Genomic DNA, 21,540 nt, shown 5'->3' with positions numbered 1-21,540 from the left:
GAAATGAAAGTGATTTCTGCCAAATCTCGCACCAGTGTTCCACGGATTTAAGGTTTCTTTGTAAAGATAATTTATCAGCTTGACTGGTGATGGTTGCATAAGGCACGCAGGCGTCTGTAAATAAATAGATCTTGTTAGTAATGCATTACGGAAGGTAATTATTGTATATCAAGAAGAGTAGAGGACGAAGTACTGTTCCTTAAGGAACACCGGAAATGACGGGAGAAGTTCTAGATCGGGCAATGTTAATAAGGACAAACTGTTTTCTATTACTGAGGAAGTTATTAATTCAGGATAAGATGGGCGGGTCAAGGTTAAGCAATGAGTTTGGTCATTAGGCGGTGATGTGAAACTTTGTCAAACGCGTTTTCGAAGCAGAGGAAAATGGCATCGGTCTATATATTTCGGTCGAGATTTGTATGCAGGACATGCCTTTCCGGAAACCCTATTGTTAAGGGTGGATGAAGCTGTACTCTTCCAGATGATTATGTGGGGGAATAAAATATGCTCCATAATTTTGGATGGGACACTTGTTAGCGATATTGGTCTGTAGTTATAGGGGGATGATTGTTTGCCACTCATAAATGATGCAGTGATTTTACCCAGTTTCCAGTAAACCGGTATGTCACCGAAAGAAAGTGACTGAGAGAAGAGTAATGCCAGTGCAGAACTAATTATCAGCTTTGTATTCGTTTATATTTTGCAGTTTATATTGTCACTTCCACTTGCAGATGAAGGTTTCATGTTGTTTATTATGTTAAATATACCGTTCACGGAACTGACGATTGGTGACATGGGGTCTGGTGTGGCACTATCAGTATTACAAGCTACGTTAGGTGAGCGATCAATCGTGCAAACAGCACAAACGACGCCACTTGAGGTATCAGCTGCGCTTAAAGAGTCATCGTTAGGATATGATATGGTTATTGGTGATGTGTTGCTTGGGTTTATTGTTTTCCAAAATTTTTTAGGGTTACTTTTGAGCATTCGGGGAAGCGTTGTCGAAAAAAGTCTCGTTTAGCATTCTGAATCGTAACCGAAAGGCGTTCAACGGTGTCAGAGTACGCCTTCGAAAGAGATGGCTGGTGTTTTGTTTTTGCGCATTCAAACCAGGCGCTTTTTCCTGTTTATAAGTTTTTTATTGAGCTGTTGAACAACGGGGCCGATAATTTGTTTCTGATGGTTATACTTCGTATGAAAGTTTCCGTTAGTTCGTTTAATTTATCAACCTACAATGTCAAATTGGTTTCAGCCGGGCGGCTATGGAATTCCCGTTCGTAGTCAATGTAAAATTGTTCTAGATGGGTTATGCTTTCGCAATTACGACGGTCGTACAGCTTTATCCGTTTTGAAGTAGGCTTATCCGGTGGAAACGTAAAACTGAAGGAAGCGATGATAATTTTCTGATCGTTTGGTTCTTTTACGTAATAAACAGACTCTAGGCTGCTTGGATCAGATATCAGGATAAGGTCTAATATGTTTCAACTGTGTTTTTAATTTATTTTAATTATTTAATTATTTCATTATTTAATATTTTAAAGAAACAATTATTGGTCATTGGGCAATTACAAATTATAAAATAATTTTTTTCATTTTGTTTGAAACCTTTGAGATCCCGATCTCACAGAAAAGATATAAAGATTGTAATACAAGCAGTTACAGATTTATAGACATTTTGAATACAACGAATTTTCATTACCTTAACTACCCTGTCGTCATACCCAGTTTCAACTGAGGCTCCTTCTGTTTCATAATGTCCAGCCCCGCAAAAGAGCAACAATCGTCTATCGCAACAGAGACCAATGAAGAACCCTCGCCCAGAAAACTAGCAGGTTTCGTGCTGCTCTTTATGTGCTACAGGATGTTATATGCTGTATCGTCAAATGACGGCGCCAGGGCCGAAAGGGTTAAAAAACATAGCCGTACATTTCTTTGTCGCCTTAGCATACGATAAATGTCTGGACGACGAAGGTTGCTATCTATTTGGAAGCGAGTATTCCGGTTTTGGGTCCACGAAGGTGTAAAAAGTGCCCCCTGCCTGTCCTTCAAACTTAGGCAGTTCCATCGGAAGCCGCTGTGGCGTTTGTTGCATTTATTCGAGGCGTCATGTTGTTTGGTTTAGTCGCTGGTTTCTAGTAAAAATGGAAGGAGATGATCTTGTTTTCTTCTATTTACTCGAGTCGAACTGCGTTTATTGTTCACAAATAGTGTTCACGGGTGACTATTAGGGTGTGAATACGCTTGTAACTTCGTTGGTTGGCGGCATACCGATTTTCCCACAGCAGAATGAAGTACCGAGCCCTTGTAAAGCTTGTCCGCTTGCTGGCTTTCAATGTGGTGCCTGGGCACAAGCACGAGCAAAATACATGGAGCTGGAAAACCCCTCTAGGTAGAAAAAAATTTTCAAGGTTCTAAGTCACTTGACGAATTTACAGCAGTAATGCTTTCGTGAATTTCGTTGGCCCTCCTTTAAGCCGGCAAGTGTTCGATTAGGTGCTGCACCAATAGAAATGCTGAAAATAGTGCGAAGATTCCCAATGTCGACAACATTTCAGCACTCATATCACAGAAACACCTGTCAAATCATTTTCGCCAAGTGGCGTCCGTTATCTTCTCTCATAAAAACTAAAGCGTAATAATTCATTGCCCTAGGTTGCCTACATTGCCATAGCAAAATGCTGGGGACTGCTCACCTGATCCATGCGTTCGGGGCCTGCGTAAGCGCTGCTCTACAGTCACATATTCATGGGAATCTACCTTGAGCTGTGCCGCCTTCTCCAGTACCTGTCATTTCAGGAGGCAGCGGCGAATTGCTTCTTATTTGAGTCTGTGGAAGGCTTTAATTAGATCTAGCATGGCAGTAACACGGGCGCCAGTGACCATCTGTCTTTTTTGTTGACTATCTGGTGCTGGAGTTGCAGAACGACGTCTTGAATGGACAAACTTGCCCTCGAGCCTACCATAGATTGTGGACAGAGCTGGCTGTCGTCTTTCATGTGATTGTTGATTTTGCCCAAAACCATGTGTTCGACGGTTCGAGATTTCGGAGGCAGAAGGTAGATGGGGTTCAGGCTCTCCGCAAAGTGCCTTTCCGGGTTAAGGTATGAGCCGCACTACCGCCTTCCATTCATTCTTACGACAGCGCCACATTGTGCATAATTTGTTGAAGTAATTGTGCAACAGCTTCCGTCTGCGAAGCTGCGCAGCATCGTTTCCGGGACTCCGTCTGGGCCCGTTGCTGACTTGGGCTTTATTCCGTTTAGGGCTGCTTCTTGAACGTGTGGGCAGATCTTGCGTGTATAGAGCTCGCACTGATTAGTCTCGTGTGCATTGTGATTGAGCTTGTGGAGCTTTTCCATACCTTTGCACTATTCGAGTTTACTCTTGGAAGGGTCGACAGAAATGTTCTGACAGAGTTAGGCCATAATCAAGTATTTGTGGACAAGAAAATGGCCTACACCCGAAAAGAAACACGACTAAACTAAAGCTTAATGGGGTTATGTAACCGCGCTTACATTAATGCGACAGAATGCGACAGTAGCGGGGAATATTTCCTAGCGCATCACGAGTAATCGGGTGCGCTAGCGTTTAAATGTAGCGCATTACCGTTAGTGCGATGGCGGCGCCATACGGTGTGGCACATCGAAGAGTAGAGTAACGAAGCATTGGCGTGGCTGGTTAGCGTTTTTTTCTCGACTGGCCTGTTTAACGTCTCACAAACGATTAAGATATTTTTAAATGCAAAGCTGCGCAGTAGAAGCGGTTTTACACTCACTTGAAATGTAAACAAACATAGCCAATCGCCTTTGTTCAGCCAACATATATGCATTGCCGTAAGTGCCTTCTTGAATTTGCAATACCAGATCAACGACATCTTTCATTGAATTTTCCTTTCACTCTCAGTATTTTCAGCACCATATTTTGTTCACGGCGATGACTGACGCCTGTTATTATTGTAATGGGGCATGCAGGGGTTTCGTCGTTACACAGCGACTCACGCTGAAGGCCGTTTACGCCGTCCAAGTTTCAATCTATGGCCTTTTTTACTGCACAGGAAGTGGCCAGGGAAGGACAAGGCCAGGGAGCCCTGCATCAGCCGCTGTAACGAAAGCGACGACGTTGACGCCGAGGACTAGAGGTGTGGAGGAGTCTTTTTCTTAAAGGAGATAATTAGTGCTACCTGTGCTAACGGTGTGCCCTTGTTCCTCCATCTGCAAGCATCAAAAATATAACAATTAAGAGAATTCATTTGGCTTTCAGCTACGCAATCTTCTGTGATACTGGAAGGTCCGTCGTGATTATGTGATCTTATGTTCCGACGTCCTCCTTGTTGGAGATGGTCTGGAAGATATTTTCTTGTCGTAACGGTTGCATTGGTGCTGGAAGGTAGTGGTGTCAGCTGTAGGGAGCGCCTACCTTTGTGCCAGCCGTGCAGGATACCTATACCTGTTTGTCTGTAACGATGGATGCGTCACTATCGCGGACAAAAATATCTGTACAAAGTAGTTATATGTAGAAAAAAATCCAGTGCACTGCGGTGAAATATAAGCGAAGTTGTGCTTAGCCCAGGACGTGCAGGAAACAAAACTTGATACAAACGTTTTTTTTTTCATTTGCAATTAAGCATGCCTCCTACATTATTAGAAGGAAACTTAAACAGACTACGTTTTTATTTTAGCGGGAAAACAATGGGCTGTCCGTTCATTCCTGTGTAGTAGGCATCTTAGTGTTGACCACTGATCTCCACTTAGTTGCTGGATGGCGCTTCGCCGCTGTCGTGGCCGGGCGCGCGCACGGCCACCGGAAGTTCAACGGCTCGTCCCGGAAGTCGGGCGTCTGCTATGCTTTTCAACCGCGCTGATAAGCGTCCCCATTGGCGGATTTTGGCATTTTGTTCTCACTTTATTGCATTTTGGCTATACACATTGCGTTCAGATCGCAACATATGCTATACCGAAATATGCGACGTTAATATGAAGCAGAATTTAATTCCAAAGGAGAACGAAAATGTCACTTGGGTCTTGGTTTGAGAGACGACGCAGCTCTAACGGGATTTATGCTAGAAATTTATGCTAGGGATTTATGCTAGAAAGAAAACAACGTGGGCACGGCGACAGGCTGTAGCCGAGTTCGTGCGCCCGTTCTGTCAAAACAGTTGTCTGTAAAGTGGTCACTGCAGAGCCTGCTGCCTGGGGATGGAGAGCTTATAGTTACACGGGCACAGTTAACCACGGTCAAGCAAACCGCGGTTAGACAAAACCGCAGTTTGCTGCGTTACACGACAGACGAAACTGCGGTTACGTCGCTAACCATGGTTAGCGCAAACTGAGCTTGGCACCTCAGTTCGGTCACGCTAACCGCACTTTCCGCAGCCGCAGTGCTCAAAATCGCACAATTCAGTTCGGACGCAAGTGGCGGCGCATCAGCGGAGGCGAAAAAAAAATCACCTGGCGTTCGGAAGAGACAAAGGTTCTCAAATAGCGGGCGCCAAAAAGCTGTCCCCAAGACGCGCTTACGTTCTTTGCATCGCTCTCGCAATCAGCGCGACTGCCCGTCAGCAGCGGCTCGTTTCCCGATCCGCCCGATCAACTACGACAAACGCCGTGCTAAATTTGTAAATTCCGCGCGTCGTCCTCCAAAAATGGATATAGCAGGCAATCTTGAAGCGTTTTCAGCACACGGAAACGATCGGCGCGCGCGTCGGCCGTGCCTGTAAACACGCCGGCGCGCCTGCCCGCACGGCACTGCTTGCGGCCCGAACCGTCCCAGACCACGGCAGCAACAGCTTATCGCATCGCCGCTCTTCGAAATCAATCTGATCGCGGAAAAGAACTTCCGCATTCGAGAAAATGGATGTTCGTGCGGTGAAAAATTGTGCTATGGATTGTAATTCGCAGTTGTAGAGATAGCGGTGGTCAAATATCTACCGCGATGCTAAGATGAAAGTTCCCAACACCGAACAGACCTAAGCAAACCAAGCCGGTTGCGAGCTGTTGGGGAAGCCCCTCTTCTCGCCGCGCACGAGTGCGTTGCGTTTGTGTCAGAAGCGAATGCTTTAACGATATTTCTTTTTGTCTACACTGCTTCTCTTTTTTTTATCGTGAAGTTAAAAGTGTGGTAATTTATTTTTGTTGCGCTCATAGTCAAGTGATGGCGGTTACCAAACTTGCAATTTCGCGTGCAACATCCAAAACCACAGTTGGCGATAACCGCGGTTAAAGTTTAGTAACCACGGTTAAACTTAACTGCGGTTACTTTCGCCGTGTAACTAGGGTATAAGTTTGCCACCCAATGCCGGTATAAATCCGGAGCGAGGGAATCTGCGTAACAAGAGCCCCAGCTTAAAAACGACACTGATATGACATTTGCGTTTCGCTGCGTATCACGCACGTCGTTCAGAATATTTTAATACTTCCAAGTAGAACGTCTTCCCAGACGACTTCTCTGGTCTGCTTGTGCAGTTGACGGCGCCACAAGCAGGCATTTTTGGCGGAATGCGTGCGAAACCAGCCCATGCGTAGCATGCGCTATGCTGGAACGGCCCGACTTCTGAGACGAGTGCTCGAACTTCCGGCGGCCGTGCGCCGGAGAGCTCGAAGCGCCATCCAGCAACTCTGGTGGAGATCAGTGGTGTTGACACAAACAGCACGACCATTCACAGATTCTGGGTGGCGTATTTCGAAACGCTTTGCTTCAGAGCGCGTCACGTGACATATCTCTCCGCGAGAAGGACTATATCTAGCAAAACAAGCCGTGAAATTTAGTTGAGAACAATTGCAATGAAACAGTGGTTAATCCTTCTTTCATAGGAATCGGTTAAACACGAAAGTGAAATTTGGCTGAAAGTGAAACTCTAGGCGCTCGCAAACCGTGTGAGCGAAATCGAACGGGTTGCCAACTGATCGTTTGGTAAAGTCACGGTCCGCTACAGCGAAATGAGCACGATTTGCGAGTGGGTAGCAGTATTGTGGGGGTACTTGGTGAGCAGCGTCCTGCTGGCGGGTCGCTTCGGCAAACATGCGGCCACTTCAGTCTTGCTTCGTGGCGTGTACGGCACTCTTGCGTTGCGACGAGCTGAGCTTATGGAACGCTAGAGGCCGAGTTCACGAATGCGTGAACGCATTCCGCTTACCGCTGGCGTGTCGTTCGTCGCGCCAAAGCAGTTAGGAGCGCGACATTCGCCAGTCGGCGTCGTAACCTTTCTGCCTTAATGCAACAGCTTTCTTACACGGGGCCACGCTAGAGGAATGGGTGGCGTATAAATACTGTGACTTGCTTAAGCTGGTGAGTAAACGCGGGCTTTGCGCGAAAGACGACACATACGGGAAGTACGGGACGCTGCTATATTACACTGCCCTATTGAGGCGCCAACTGTCGGCGCTCATTAGTCATGACTACTTCGCTTCACCTCTACTAGATGGCAGCACCATCTGAATAGACAAGAATACAAGTCGCATTCGTTGAGGTATAGAGGGCTGGAGTTCATAGCCCATTTGGCAGAGCGTTTTACACCTCCCGCATGCAGCCAGTGTTACCGTGGGCTCGCACCCTCGCGCCGCCGCGTCATGATCCATTTTCTGGCGATGTCGTTTCCGTGACAAATATGATGTGGGTGAGTTCCGGGTGAGGCCCGGCATAAAATACATCCGTGTTAAAAATTAAAAGTAGACACACCGGGCCTTAAATCCAGGCCGTCAGCACAGTACCTCGACGCCAAGTAGCCCGAGTCGCAAGTTCCTTTTACCTCGAGCTCACTAGCCCGCGCAGTGACATCACACATGTCACGTGGGGTGCTGTGCAGTGAAGGGCTTAGAAACACACGCCCCTGTGGCATCGTGCTATTAGATACGTGCATATCTCCAACCATAACAATTGGCATATGATCGGTGACGGCTCAAAGCCGGGCTGCTCTCTGACGCCCCCTCTAACTTCCGCTCACCATTCCACGCAATCGGGATGGTGCGCCTACTTAAAAGTAAAAAAAAAAACAGGTCATGACGTCACTCCGGAAGTCTTCCCTACAATCCCCGCATCCCTCAGGCCTTCGGGGTGGCCAGGAGGGTACGTGTCCGACTTAACGGTGTAGAGGTTCGATCCACGGGATCTTCCTAGCCACATTTCCGTCCGGGAAAAACACAGGACGAAACCTAAATACAGGGCGTGAGACCAGACCGGACTTGTCTCACCCTCTTCAAAGAGTCCTGTGGCGGTGCTGTTCTCAAATTTATTCACGTGCCAACAAGCCACGAATAAAGCACTCGTTCTGAGGCACATAAAAATTCGTTGCAACAAATCGGGTGCCTGTTAAAAACTCTCGGTCCTGATATTAAACCTATTCCCTGGCGGTGTCGTTGGCTGTGAGATGTGGTTATTGCAATCCCACATCCTAACCCTAACGTGGTCCCATGGAAGGACAGTAAAGCGCAACCATACCATATTTCTCATCCCGGCACATCTGTGCAATGCCTGAGCGTCCGGCCACCAAGCCAGTCGCCTTTGTTCAACTAACATATATGCATTGCCGTAAAGGTGCTTTCTTAAATAACTATTAGCATGCAGATACATGGATACTACATACGGGTCGTGCAACCTGAGCAAATGCTTGCGTATCATTTAACTGGCAGAAGAAATATCAACGTGATTTTTGTTTCTCTTGTCTTGCATTTTCGTATGAGACTTGGCGACCACCTTATTGGCTGCTGTTATCTATGATTAGTACGTTTTTACGTTCTCTTAGTCCTTATTATGTTTTTATTGCAAGTGAATAAACTTCAGTTAAATATCTATTTGCCTAAACGACAGTATTTGATGTTTATATGTGCATAAATGACACATTTAAGTGCCTAGTGTAGGCGCCCAAACCAAAATTTCTTGCGTGTAAGCATCCGGTCTCTACTTGTAATGAAATCGGCCACCAGTGAGATCCTAGATATCGAAAAATGTATGTTCACCGAAAGCGTCATTTAGTTAATGCTCGGCAGCTGGACGTGTGCATTTTTTCCTGTCCTGTTAGCAGGTTTATTTGGCCAGAAACAGCCGACGTATTATTTACAGATATATTTCGCAATTGGTTCTTCTGTTATTTTTTCGTTTACTGAAAAAAAAGTAGAAGTAACCCTTACGGGAAGTTAAGGGAAGGTGGTGCAGATAAGTTTCATAGTCACAACTGCCCTACAAATGTTAAAGGGGCTCTGCAACACTTTCGATAAACGCTTTCACTCTTTCCTTCGCGGCTGGAAGCATTGTGAAAGATGTAGTTATCGGCAGCACGGAGCGGCACTGCGCGATTTGCTCGTCGCAGCAGACATATCTGCGCTTCGTTTCTGTTCGATTTGGGGCTTGTTTTCTAAAATACGGCTTGAATGTGTTATCTGCAACTAAAAACAGCCGGCCAATGGCCGCTACACCGGTGTAATGAGGTAATTCCAGAAGTTGAGGGATGCAAGACATGGAAAAAAAACATTTTGAGCAAATTTTCAAGTAATGTGGTCGGAACACAGCAGTAATTTTTGGTTGAGGTGATTTGCGATCTCCAATATAATTACTGGATGTTTCGCTTGACGAGGTTTTGCAAGCATTAAAATTTCGAAAGAAGTTGAAAGAAGTGTTGCAGTGTTGGAAGCATTGATGAAGCCTGTGACCCTGTGATAGGCTATAGTGGTGCTGCCATGAGTTTGATTCCTTAGGCCTCCGGAGCGACACTTAACACCAGGAGGTCGTTGTAGAATAGACTTCAGGCGTGCACGACATGCTCAGAACAAGGCCTGGGGTATCCTCCGTAGATGCGCAACCAAACCTCATCTCAAGCGTTCAAAGTAGGCGAATTCACCGTCAAGCCAAGACAGAAAGTTGCCGTTTAGTGATAAGCTCAATAAATTTATATGCAGGCACGAGCAAAGTGGGGAACACAATTTGAAATCTTAATCCCCGCACACTATATAGAACAAGGCAAACACACTTCAGGTAACTTTCAGGTAATTTTCAGGTAATTTTTCAGGTAACTCGCTCTCACTACAAGAATACCTGTATACAATACAAACAATTCAGGGTGAAAAATATTAGCGGTAACAGAAGGGGTGACCAGGAGTACACCTTTTTTGGCAGAGCTGGTGGTTGCCCTTAATAATTGTGATGCTGCTTCAGCACCAGGCGCACATAACAACGTACACTATGATTCCAAATGTTTACGGACACTCTTGAAACACTGAATTTATTCAACAAAACATTTTCTCCTGGCCTACAGCGAAGCTATAGTAGTTGGCACACCAAAACAAAGGAAAGATCCTTCAATGCCTTCAAGTTTACGCCCAATAGCTTTAACGAGCTTTCTTGAGTTCAACGTTATCCTAGACAACTGTCGAACGGGTTTTCGTTCAGGGCGTTGCATGACTGCCGAGCTGGTTGCCTTTGTCTTACGTAAGGTTCCTTCGTTCACAAGCAGCATTGTATTTTTGTGGTTTGATATAAAACAGACGTTTGACACAACTTCATTTAGGACATCCTTCTACTTTTGAAGGCTTTGGGCAGATCAGGATTCATTGTCAACACAATACAAAGGTACCTTTCTGAAAGAACATTTAAGCTTAGGATTGGGAAAGCCCTATTGAAACACAAAACAAAACGCTCTACCTCAGGGGTACCTAATCCACGTCGATGACGTGCAAGAAAGTTTATGTAACCGTTCAATCGGCGAAAGGTAGAGACAACAAAGTACAATCAGGCATCCAAACTGGACAGAAATTGTTCCAAACCAAATCACCAAAGCAACTGATCTTATCCTCAACGCCATACAGTGCCCACCCCAAACCTGGCGTACTCTTTAAGGTTTAGCAGCACCTGTAAAAAGTGCACATGTTTCTTCGGGAGGTGTGCGCAGGAAGAAGGTAACGTCTTCGTGCCCGAATACGGCGGTACATATAAAGGGCGCTTGACACGGCTTTTTAATAGGTTCATCAAGCCCCGCGTTGACTATGGCAGTGTGATATAGGTCCGACTCTGAAACTGCCTCAAAAATGCTTGACCCAGTGTAGCACCTAAGGCTTCGTGTAGCATTTGGTGCTTTTCATGCTAGTCAAAGTTAGTTTTCATGTTGAATGCGACCAGCAGTGCACAGAACATCAGCGTACTTTCATGGCTGTGCTTTATACTACCCTAACAACCTCTATGATGAACTACCAATATTTTTTATAATGAGTTGGCAGGCTGTCGCGCCCTCGTAGCCAATTCTCTTACCAAAGCACTGCGGCGTATTTTGCAGCATGTTTCTTTGAGGAACATGTGTTCCCTGAGCTTTATGTTGCGTCCTTGCTCTCCAATTTCTCGCAAGGCTGTTCCGCGTTTTCCACATGGCCGACATACGGTATTTCATAAAAAGGGCCTACAGTCTAAAGGTCCGCCTACGGAACTCGAACGGCGTCTTTCAGCAGCTGTTCAGAGGAGATATGTACCGGGGGGCAGCGATCCATTTCGGGATGTGCGCTGGTCGAGTATGGTATTCTCGTCCTCCATTAACCGCTGTATTACGCCATGGTCTCAACCTTGATTACTCTGCGTGTTCCAGGCAATATGGAGAGTTGCCTCTCAAGTAGCATCGGTGCTCCTGTGTCCAACAACGCCGTGCCCTTTGAGGGTCGCGGTTTCAAGGTCGTTGAGGAACGGTAGATATTCTCGCTCGATATGCAAGAAAACCAAATTAACGTGTGGGTGCAGACCATGTGCTGTGAAAAACTGTGGCCGCAACACAGCAAGACAGCGGCTCTTTGAGCCTTCGATATTTATGTCATGCAAAAATTGTTTTTCTGCGTGTTTTCGTACAGCCTTGTACCTCAGAAGCACAGAAATGAAAAATTGAGCTAATAGTAAAGTATTTAATAATTTAAAGAAACAACTAATTAGGTCATTGGGCAATTGCAAATTTAAAATAAATTTTTTTCTTTTTGTTTGAATCCTACGAGATCCCGATTTCACAGAAAAGATACAAAGATTGTAATACAAATATTTACAGATTTTTCAATATTTTGACAAAAAGGAATTTTAGTTTCCTTACCAGCCCTGACGTCATACCCAGTGTCAGCTGAGGCTTCTTCTGTTTCATATTGTACAGCCCCGCGAAAGCGCAACAATGGTCAACAATGGTCAATGGCCTCACCCAGAAAACTAGCCGTTTTCGTGTTATTCTTTTGCGCTAGAGGATGTTATGTGCTGTATCGTAAAATGATGACGCCAGGACCGAGAGGGTTAAAAAACATAGCCGTACATTTCTTTGTCACGTTAGCATACGATAACTTTCTGGGCGACGAAGGTTGCTATTTATTTGTAAGCGAGTATTCCGGTTTTGGGTCCAGGAAGGTGTAAAAAGTGCCACCTGCTTGTCCTTCATACTTCGGCAGTGCCATCGGAAAACTCTGAGGCGTTTGTTGCATTTAATCGAGGCGTCAGGTTGTTTGGTTTAGTCGTTGGTTTCCAGTAAAGATGCGCGGAGATGATCATGTGTTCTTCTGTTTCGCTCGTGTCTTACGGTGTTTAGTGTTCACAAAGAGTGTTCACGGGTGACTCTTAGGGTCTGAATACGCTTGTAACGTCGTAGGTTGGCGGCATACCGATTTTCCCACAGCAGAATGAAGTACCGAGCTCTTGTGAAGCATGTCCGCTCGCTGCCTTTCAAAGTGGTGCCTGAGCACAAGCACGAGCAAAATACATCGAGCTGGAAAACGCCTCAAGGTAGAAATTTTTTTTCAAGGTTCTAAGTCAGTTAACGAATTTTCAGCAGTAATGCTTTCATGAATTTTTTGGCCCTCCTCTATGGCCGCAAGTGTTTATTTAGGTGCTGCACCAATACAAATGCTGAAAATAGTGCGAAGATTCCCAATGTGGACAACATTTCAGCACTCATATCGCAGAAACACCTGTCAAATCATTTTCGTCAAGTGGCGTCCGTTATCTTCTCTCATAAAAATTTGCTGAGCAATAAGCGTAATAATTCAATGCGCTAGGTTTGAATCACTTAGTATTTGATAATTAAATAACATTTAATTCGTATATACGTTTACTTCTATCGGAGCCCTACAGAGATGATAATCTTTTTTATTCGTGCCTGAAGGTGCTCTAGAGACTTTATTGCACAACACTGCGGCGAATACTCTTCGCCCTCCTGCACACGAAACGCTTGTCTAGCCTAAACGGCGACTAACACCAACCAGCATTCGGGATTGAAGAAAGATAGCAGCGGTTGGTCAGATGGCCAGACTTGCTGTAGCATCGGACACAAGTTGGCCACAGAAAAAAATGTTTATCCTGTGCCTACGCGCCTCAAAGTTTATTTTCCGGACTAAAAGTCGTGGAATGGCCAGGACACATGGCGCCGTGGCTATGCCAGCGGAGTGCGGGCCTTTGGTGGAACGAATGCCGAAGAGGACGGGAAAAAACACCGACGCCGTACACATTCCTTTAACTACCACGTCCCTCCAGTATATGGTTCATAAACGACGTGCCGAAAATGCTCACCAGTGATATGGACCATCTTTCCACAAGGGACCGCGGATCAAGAAAGCCAAACGGAGTGTTTATCTCCTCCGGGGGGCAGTTTCGCGAAGAATAACTCACCATCTAATTATACAGTGATCCTAAAAAGGCGTAAGTTGCACTCGAAGCCCAGGGAATCAGCGCCTCAATGAAGGAATTACCATGCACACCGAGGTTTTGAACGTATTAAAATCGCGCGTAAGAAACGAAACTGGACGTCGAGGCCCCTCGTAAACAGAAAGCGTATAGACAGTGCACACTCAAGCATAGAAGAAATTATCAGGGGGATTTTAGCTTCTAATTCAGTGGCTTACGGTGTTACCAAAACATGTCGTTACCGCACCTACCAGTCGAGCCAACTTCCAAAACAATCTGTGTGGCGTGGCTCGGGGAGCACTAGTAGCTCGAAGACGCAGGCAGGACAATTTCCACCATCGACGCTGTGGTTTTCCGACGGAAGGCAACATTTTAAAGACTATGAGCAACTTTGTGTACTGACACTAACACAAAAAATTCTTGCCATCCCGCCCTGCCAAAGTGGATGTCCAGCAAAAATGTTGTAACTCAGCAGAAATGGTGATGGAAGAGGGTAGGAAATGTTTCTCGTCGTCTCGGCTGGCTTGTCGGTTGCGCTCTGCAAGTGTCGCTAGATAGCGGTACTGAATATCGGCGCTCTTTTCTCCTTTTGTTTCGTGCCGCTGCAGTGATGATTGGTAACATCGCATTATGGGACACTTGTTTACACATCCACGCGTCATGGGCTCCGCCATTTGCTTCTTTATACGTTTTAGCCCGTGAACTATGCTAGGCTAAGCTTGTCCTTCCTTGCTGGGCGGCTGCGCGCGACTGACGTAGTTTCGATTCACAGATAATGCGTGTAACAGCATTTCAGAAGCAGAAGTGTGTCCAAAGAGGCCGTTTTGCTACATTTTCAGTAATATAGTAAACACACGGTCAAGTCGAAGATAACGGAAAGGCAGTAGATGCGGCAGTGTCGCAACACTGATGAACGACAAAATGGCCGCCGTTTTCGACTTTCGTGCCTCAGTGGCTGTACTCTAATACCTTATCAACTGTCAGAACGCTGACTTCTCTGGCGGAAAATGCTGGGTACTGCTCGCCTGTTCCATGCGCTCGGCGCATTAGGCAAGCGCTCCTCTACAGTCCAGATTCATGTGATTTACCTTGAGTTATGCCACCTTGTCCAGTACCTGTCATTTCTGGAGACAGTGGCGAATTACGTCTTATTTGAGTAGATCTAGAGTGAGAGTAACGCGGTCGTCAGTGACGGTCTGTCTTTTTTGTTGAAGATCTGGTGCTGGAGTTGCAGAAAGGCGTCTTGAATGGGCAAACCTGCCCTCGAGCCTACCATAGAGTGTGGACAGAGCTGGTTGTCGTCTTTCATGTGATTGTTAATTTTGTCAGAACCGTGTGTTCGACGGTTCAAGCTTTCGGAGGCAGAATATCAGGTAGATGGGGTTAAGGTTCTCCGCAAAGTGTCTTTCCGAGTTTAGGTATGAGCCGCACTACCGCCTTCCATTCTTACGACAGCGTTACATTGTGCAGAATTTGTTGAAGTAAATGTGCAAGAATTCCGTCTGCGACGCTGCGCATCGTCGTATGTCTGGGCCCGTTGCTGACTTGGGCTTTATTCTGTGTAGGGTTGCCCTAAGTTCTTTAACGTGTGGGCAGACCTTGCGTGTATAGAGCTTGCACTGATTAGTCTTGCGTGCATCAACGTGGTTGTGCTTGTGGAGCCTTTCCAGACCCTTGCACTATTCGAGTTTTCTCTTGCAAGGGTCGACAGACATGTTTTGACAGACTTAGGCCATAGGCCATTTGTGGACAAAAAAACGGCCTACACCTGAAACGAAACGCGAGTACCGTACTTACTCGATTCTAACGCGCACTTTTTTTTCCGGAAAAATAGGTCGAAAAATCGCATACGCGTTAGAATCGGATACGAAACCGAAACTGCCGAAACAGCGGAAATTAAATCGCACCCATCACCATCGCCATTTCAAGATGGCGCCAAAGCTTTTAGCAACGATTTTTCGGACGCAGAATGTATAGGCGCTTAGGCTTATCGGCGTTCACACAAATCGTCAAGTAGTTCTACTTGCGCGCTTGATAACAGCAATCGCAGCAGCGGCTCTCACACGTCCAAAACGAGCGGTCTGCTGAAGCGTGCGCCTCTGGAGAAGCTCGCGGCATGGGCGTGCGAGGCGTGGGAAACGATCCCATCGACAAAGTTTGAACGTTCGTTCCGAAGTGTGGCATCGCGAACGCTCTTGACGGCACCAAGGACGAGATCTTGTGGTCAGCGGAGAGCGACGAGGAGGGAGATGAGTGAGATTACTTGGAGAAATAAATTGCCCGTTTCTCTCGCATTCGTTTTTCTTGCTCACAAAGTTCCGTTCGCGTTACCATCGGAGGTGCAAGTTTTTTCGGTTTTTTTGCCAGGAAAATCGGGTGCGCGTTAGAATCAGGGGCGCGTTAGAATCGGGTAATTACAGTAAACAAAAGCTTAATGGGGTAACCGCGCTTAAATGAATGCGACAGAATGCGACAGTTGCGGGGAACATTTCCTAGCGCATCACGAGTAATGGGGTGCGCTAGCGTTTACATGTAGCGCATTAGCCGTGGTGCGATGGCAGCGCCATACGGTGTCGTATATCGAAGACTAAAGTAGCGAAGCATTGGCGTGGCTGGTTGACGTTTTTTTTTTCTCGACTGGCATGTTTTAGCGTCTCACCCGAAAAATATTTTTCGAAATCAAAGCTGCGCAGTAGATTCCATTCCGATAATTAGTAATTTCTTCATAATATTGATAACAACAATAAGAATAGAATAATTTTTTTACAGCGATTGATATTTTGCTAGCATTCGCGTTAATGGGGATTACGGAGAGGATGACTTTCACTGCCTCTTTCGCGTGCTACGTTACGGCGATTACGTACGTGCCGTTATACAGTATTCCAGCGCCTAATCATGACAACAAATTCGGACACTTTAAGACTCCTTTAATGGCGTAATGCGAAAGCCATATTTAGTTTAACATATGAAACATTGTCGATGATGCAACATTGTCACTTTATACACGACTACATTGCAGGAGGCACAGAGCTGGTGTTAGTGTTTTCTCATGTATCGCTATACTTCTTCCTTTCCCTGTGAGCGGTTTTACGCTCACTTGAAATAAATCAAACATAGCCATTCGCCTCTGTTCAGCCAACATATATGCGTTGCCGTAAGCGCTTTCTTGAATTTGCAATACCAGAGCACCGACTTCTTTCATTGAATTTTTTTTCTTTCACTCTCAGCATTTTGAGCACCATATTTTGTTCACGGCGATGACTGACGCCTGTTATTAATGTAATGAGGCATGCAGGAGTTTCGTCGTAACACAGCCACGCACGTTAAAGGCCGTTTACGCCGTCGAAGTTTCAATCTATGGCCTTCTTTACTGCACAGGAGGAAGTGGCCACGGAAGGACAAGGCCAGGGAGCCCTGCATCATCAGCAGCGGTAACCAAAGCGACGACGATGACCCGGAGGACTGGAGGTGTGGGTGTCTTTTTCTTAAAGGAGATAATTAGTGCTACCTGTGCTAACGAGGTGCCCTTGTTCCTCCCTCTGCGAGAATCAAAAATATAACAATTAAGAGAATTCATTTGGCTTTAAGCTACGCGATCTTCTGTGATATTGGAAGGTCCGTTGTGAATATGTGATCTTATGTTTCAATGTCCTCCTCGTTGGAGATGGTCTGGCAGATATTTTCTTGTCGTTACGGTTGCATTGGTGCCAGAAGGTAGTGGTGTCCGCTGTAGGGAGCGCCTACCTTTGTGCCAGCCGTGCAGGATACCTGTACCTCTTTGTTGCGATGGATGCATCACTATCGCTGAAAAAAAATATCTGTACAAAGTACTAATATGTAGAAAAAATCTAGTGCCCAACGGCGAAATATAAGCGAAGGTATGCTTAGCCCAGGACGTGCAGGATACAACACTGGATACAAACGTTTTTTCTTTTCATTTGCAATTAAACATTCCTCCTAGATTATTAGATGAAGGAAACTTAAACAGACTACGTTTTTATTTTATCAGGAAAACAAGGGGATGTCCGTTCATTCCTGTGTAGTAGGCATCTTAGTGTTGACACAAACAGCTCGATCATTCACAGTTTATGGGTGGCGTATTTCGAAACGCTTAGCTTCATAGCGCTTCACGTGACATGTCTCTCCGCGAGAAGCAGGACTATATTTACTAAAACAAGCCGTGAAATTCAGATGAGAAAAATTGCAATTAAACAGTGGTTAATCCCTCTTTCATCGGAATCGGTTAAACACGAAAGCGAAATTTGGCTAAAAGTGAATGCCCAGGCGCTCGGAAACCGTGTGAGCGAAATCGAACGGGTTGTCAACGAATAGTTTGGGGAAGTCACGGTCCGCTACAGCGAAGGGAGCACGATTTGCGAGTGGGCATCAGTATTGTGGGTGTGCTTGGGGAGTGGTTTCCTGCAGGCGGCTCGCTTCGGGAAACGTGCGGCACTTAAGTCTTGCTTTGTCGCGTGTACGGTAGTCTTGCGTTGCTACGAGCTGAGCTTGTGGAACGCTAGAAGCCGAGTTCACGAATGCGTGAACGCATTCCGCTTCCCGCTGGCGTGTCGTTCGTCGGCCAAAACAGTTAGGAGAGCGACATTCGCCAGTCGGCGTCGTTGCCTTTCTGCCTGAATGCAACAGTTTTCTTACACGGGGCCACGGTAGAGGAATGGGTGGCGTATAAACACTGCGGATTGCTTACGCTGGTGAGTAAACACGGACTTTTTTGCGAAAGACGACACATACGGGAAGTACGGGACGCTGCTATATTACACTGCCCTATTGAGGCGCCAATTGTCGGCGCTCATTAGCGTCAGGACTACTTCGCTTCGCCTCTACTAGATGGCAGCACCATCTGAATAGACAAGAATACAAGTCGCATTCCTAGAAGTATGGAGGGCTGGAGCTCATAGCCCATTTGGCAGAGCATTTCACACCTCCCGCATACAGACAGATTGATCGTGGGCTCGCATCCTCGCGCCGCCGCGTTATGGAACATTTTATGTCGATGTCGCTTCTGTGAGAAATATGACGTCGGTGAGGTCTCTGTACCCCGGCATGAAAGGCAGCACAGTACCTCGAGGCTAAGTAGCCCGAAAGGCGAGCTCCTTTCACCTGGAGCTCACTAGCGCGCGCAGTGACATCACACATGTCACGTGGGGTGCTGTGCAGTGAAGGGCTTAGAAACACACGCCCCTGTGGCATCGGGCTATTAGATACGTGAATATCTCCAACCATAACAATTGGCATATGATCGGTGAAGGCTCAAAGCGGGGCTGCACTCTGACGCCCCCTCTAACTTTACTCACCCGTGCACGCAATCGGGAGGGTGCGCATACTTAAAGGTTAAAAAAACAAGTCGCGACGTCACTCTGGAAGTCTTCTCTGCTATCCCCGCTTCCCTCAGGACTTCGGGGTGGCCAGGAGGGCACGTGTCCGATATAGCTGTGTAGAGGTTCGATCCACGGTATCTTCCTAGCCACATTTCCTTCCAGGAAAAACACCGGTACAAACGTGACTTATGAGCACTTTACACAGGACTAAACCTAAACACTGGGTGCGAGACGAGACAGTACTTGTCTCACCCTCTTCGAAGAGACCTGTCGCAGTGCTGTTTTCAAATTTGGTTACGTGCCAACAAGCCACGATAAAAGCACTCGTTCTGAAGCACATAGAAATTCGCTGCAACAAATCGGGTGTCTGTTAAAAACTCTCGGTCCTGACATCAGACCGGTTCCCTGGCGGTCTCGTTGGCTGTGAGATGTGGTTATTGCAATACTAACCCTAACGTGGTCCCCTGGAAGGACAGTGAAGCGTGACCATACTTACTCATCGCGGCCCATCTTTGCAATGCTTGAGCGTCCGGCCATAAAACCAGTCGCCTTTGTTCAACCAACATATATGCACTGCCGTAAAGGTGCTTTCTTAAATGACAATTAGCATGCAGATACGTGCATACTACGTACGGGTGGTGCAACCCGAGCAAATGCTTGCGTATCATTTAAATAACTTGCAGAGAAATCTGAACGTGATTTTTGTATCTCTTGTCTTGCATTTTAACATGAGACTTGGCGACCACCTAATTGGCTGCCATTATCTATGCTCAGTCAGTTTTACGTCTTAGTCCTTATTCCATTTTTATTTCAAGTGAATAAACATCAGTTAAATATTTAATTGCCTATACGACAGTAGTTGATGTTTCTATGTGCATAAATGACACATTTAATTCCGTACTAGAGGCGCCCAAACCAAATTTTTTTTGCGTGTCCGGTATCTACTTATAATGAAATCGTCCACCAGTCAGACCCTAGACATTGAAAAATGTCTTCGTAGTATCAAGTTCGCCGAAAGTGTCAATGGTTAATGCTCGGCAGCTGGACGTGCGCATTTTTATTCTGTCATTTTAGCATGTCTATTTGGCCAGAAACGACCGACGTATTATTTAGATATATTTCGCAATTGGTTCTTCTGTTATATTTTTGTCTATTTAAAAAAAGTAGAAGTAACCCTTACGGCAACTTGGGGCAGATACGTTTCAAAGTCACAACTGCCTTACATATGTTAAAGGGGCTCTGCAACACTCTCGATAAACGCTCCCACTCTTTCCTTTGCGGCTGGAAGCATTATGAAACATGTAGTTATCGGCAGCTCGGAGCTGCATTGTGCGATTTGCCCATCGCAGCAGACACATCCGCCCTTCGTTTCTGATAGATATGTGGCTTATTTTCTAAAATACGGCTTGAATGCGCTGTTTCCTGCAACAAAAAACAACCGGGATATCGCCGCTACACCGGTGTAATGAGGTAATTCCAGCGGTTAAAGAATGCAAGATATGGAAAAAAATATTTTGAGCAAATTTTCAAGTAATGTGGTGAGAACACAGCATTAATTTTTGGCTGAGGTGGTTTGCGATCACCAATTAAATTACTGGATGTTTCGTGTGACCACATTTTGCAAGCATTAACATATCGAAAGAAGTTGAAAAATGTGTTGCCGTGTCGTAAGCATTGACGAAGCCTGTGACCCTGTGATAGCCTATAGTGGTGCTGCCATGAGTTCGATTCCTTAGACCTCCAGAGCCACACGTAACACCAGACGGTCGTTGTAGAATGGAGTGCAGGCGTGCATGACAGGCCCAGAACAAGGCCTCGCGTACCCTTCATAGATACCAAATCAGAACTCGTATCAAGCGTTCTAAGAAGCTGAATTCGCCGTCAAGCCAAGTAATAAAGTAGCCGTTCATTGAAAAGCTCAATAAATTTATATGCAAGCACGAGCAAAGTGGGGAACACCATTTGAAATCTTAGCACACTTTATAGAACCAGGCAAACATACTTGCACAGAATTTTCAGGTAACTCACCCTCACTACAACAGTACCTCTATACAATACGAACAATTCAGGGTGAAAACTATTAGCGGTAACAGAAGGAGTGACCAGGCATGCACCTTTTTTTGGGAGAACTGGTGGTGGTTGCCCTTAGTAATTGTGACGCAGCTTCAGCACCAGGCGCACCTAACAACGTACACTGCGAATCGAAATTTATACGGACAGTCTTGAAACACTGAATTTATTCAACAAAATATTATCTTGTGGCCTAGAGAGAAGCTAAGGCGCACCAAAACAAAGAAAGGATCCTTCAATGCCTTCAAGTTTACGCCCAATAGCTTTAACGAGCTTTCTTGAGTTCAACATTATCCTAGACAACTGTCGAACGGGTTTTCGTTCAGGGCGTTGCATGACTGCCGAGCTGGTTGCCTTTGTCTTACGTAAGGTTCCGTCGTTCACAAGCAGCATTGTATTTTTGTGGTTTGATATAAAACAGAGGTTTGACACAACTTAATCTTACGACATCCTTCTATGTTTGAAGGCTTTGGGCAGATCAGGATGAGCTCTGAACACAGTACAAAGGTACCTTTCA

The 21,540-nt window shown here is 45.9% G+C and overlaps 1 protein-coding gene across 1 annotated transcript in view; it reads left to right on the top strand.

Moving 5' to 3' along the window:
* The window catches only part of LOC144153339 (uncharacterized), a 42,892-nt gene that overhangs the window by 10,902 nt on the left and 10,450 nt on the right, over positions 1-21,540 (top strand). The window contains exons 3-4 of the mRNA XM_077684989.1: positions 4,055-4,138; positions 16,996-17,091. Coding sequence (XP_077541115.1) covers positions 4,055-4,138; positions 16,996-17,091 — 180 coding nt within the window. The remainder of the gene's footprint in view (positions 1-4,054; positions 4,139-16,995; positions 17,092-21,540) is intronic.

This window comes from Haemaphysalis longicornis, unplaced genomic scaffold (assembly GCF_048455015.1).
Source record: "Haemaphysalis longicornis isolate Haplotype H1 unplaced genomic scaffold, Haemaphysalis longicornis Haplotype H1 scaffold_9, whole genome shotgun sequence".
Classification (NCBI taxonomy): Eukaryota; Metazoa; Arthropoda; class Arachnida; order Ixodida; family Ixodidae; genus Haemaphysalis; species Haemaphysalis longicornis.
This window is presented reverse-complemented; position numbering and strand designations above follow the sequence as displayed.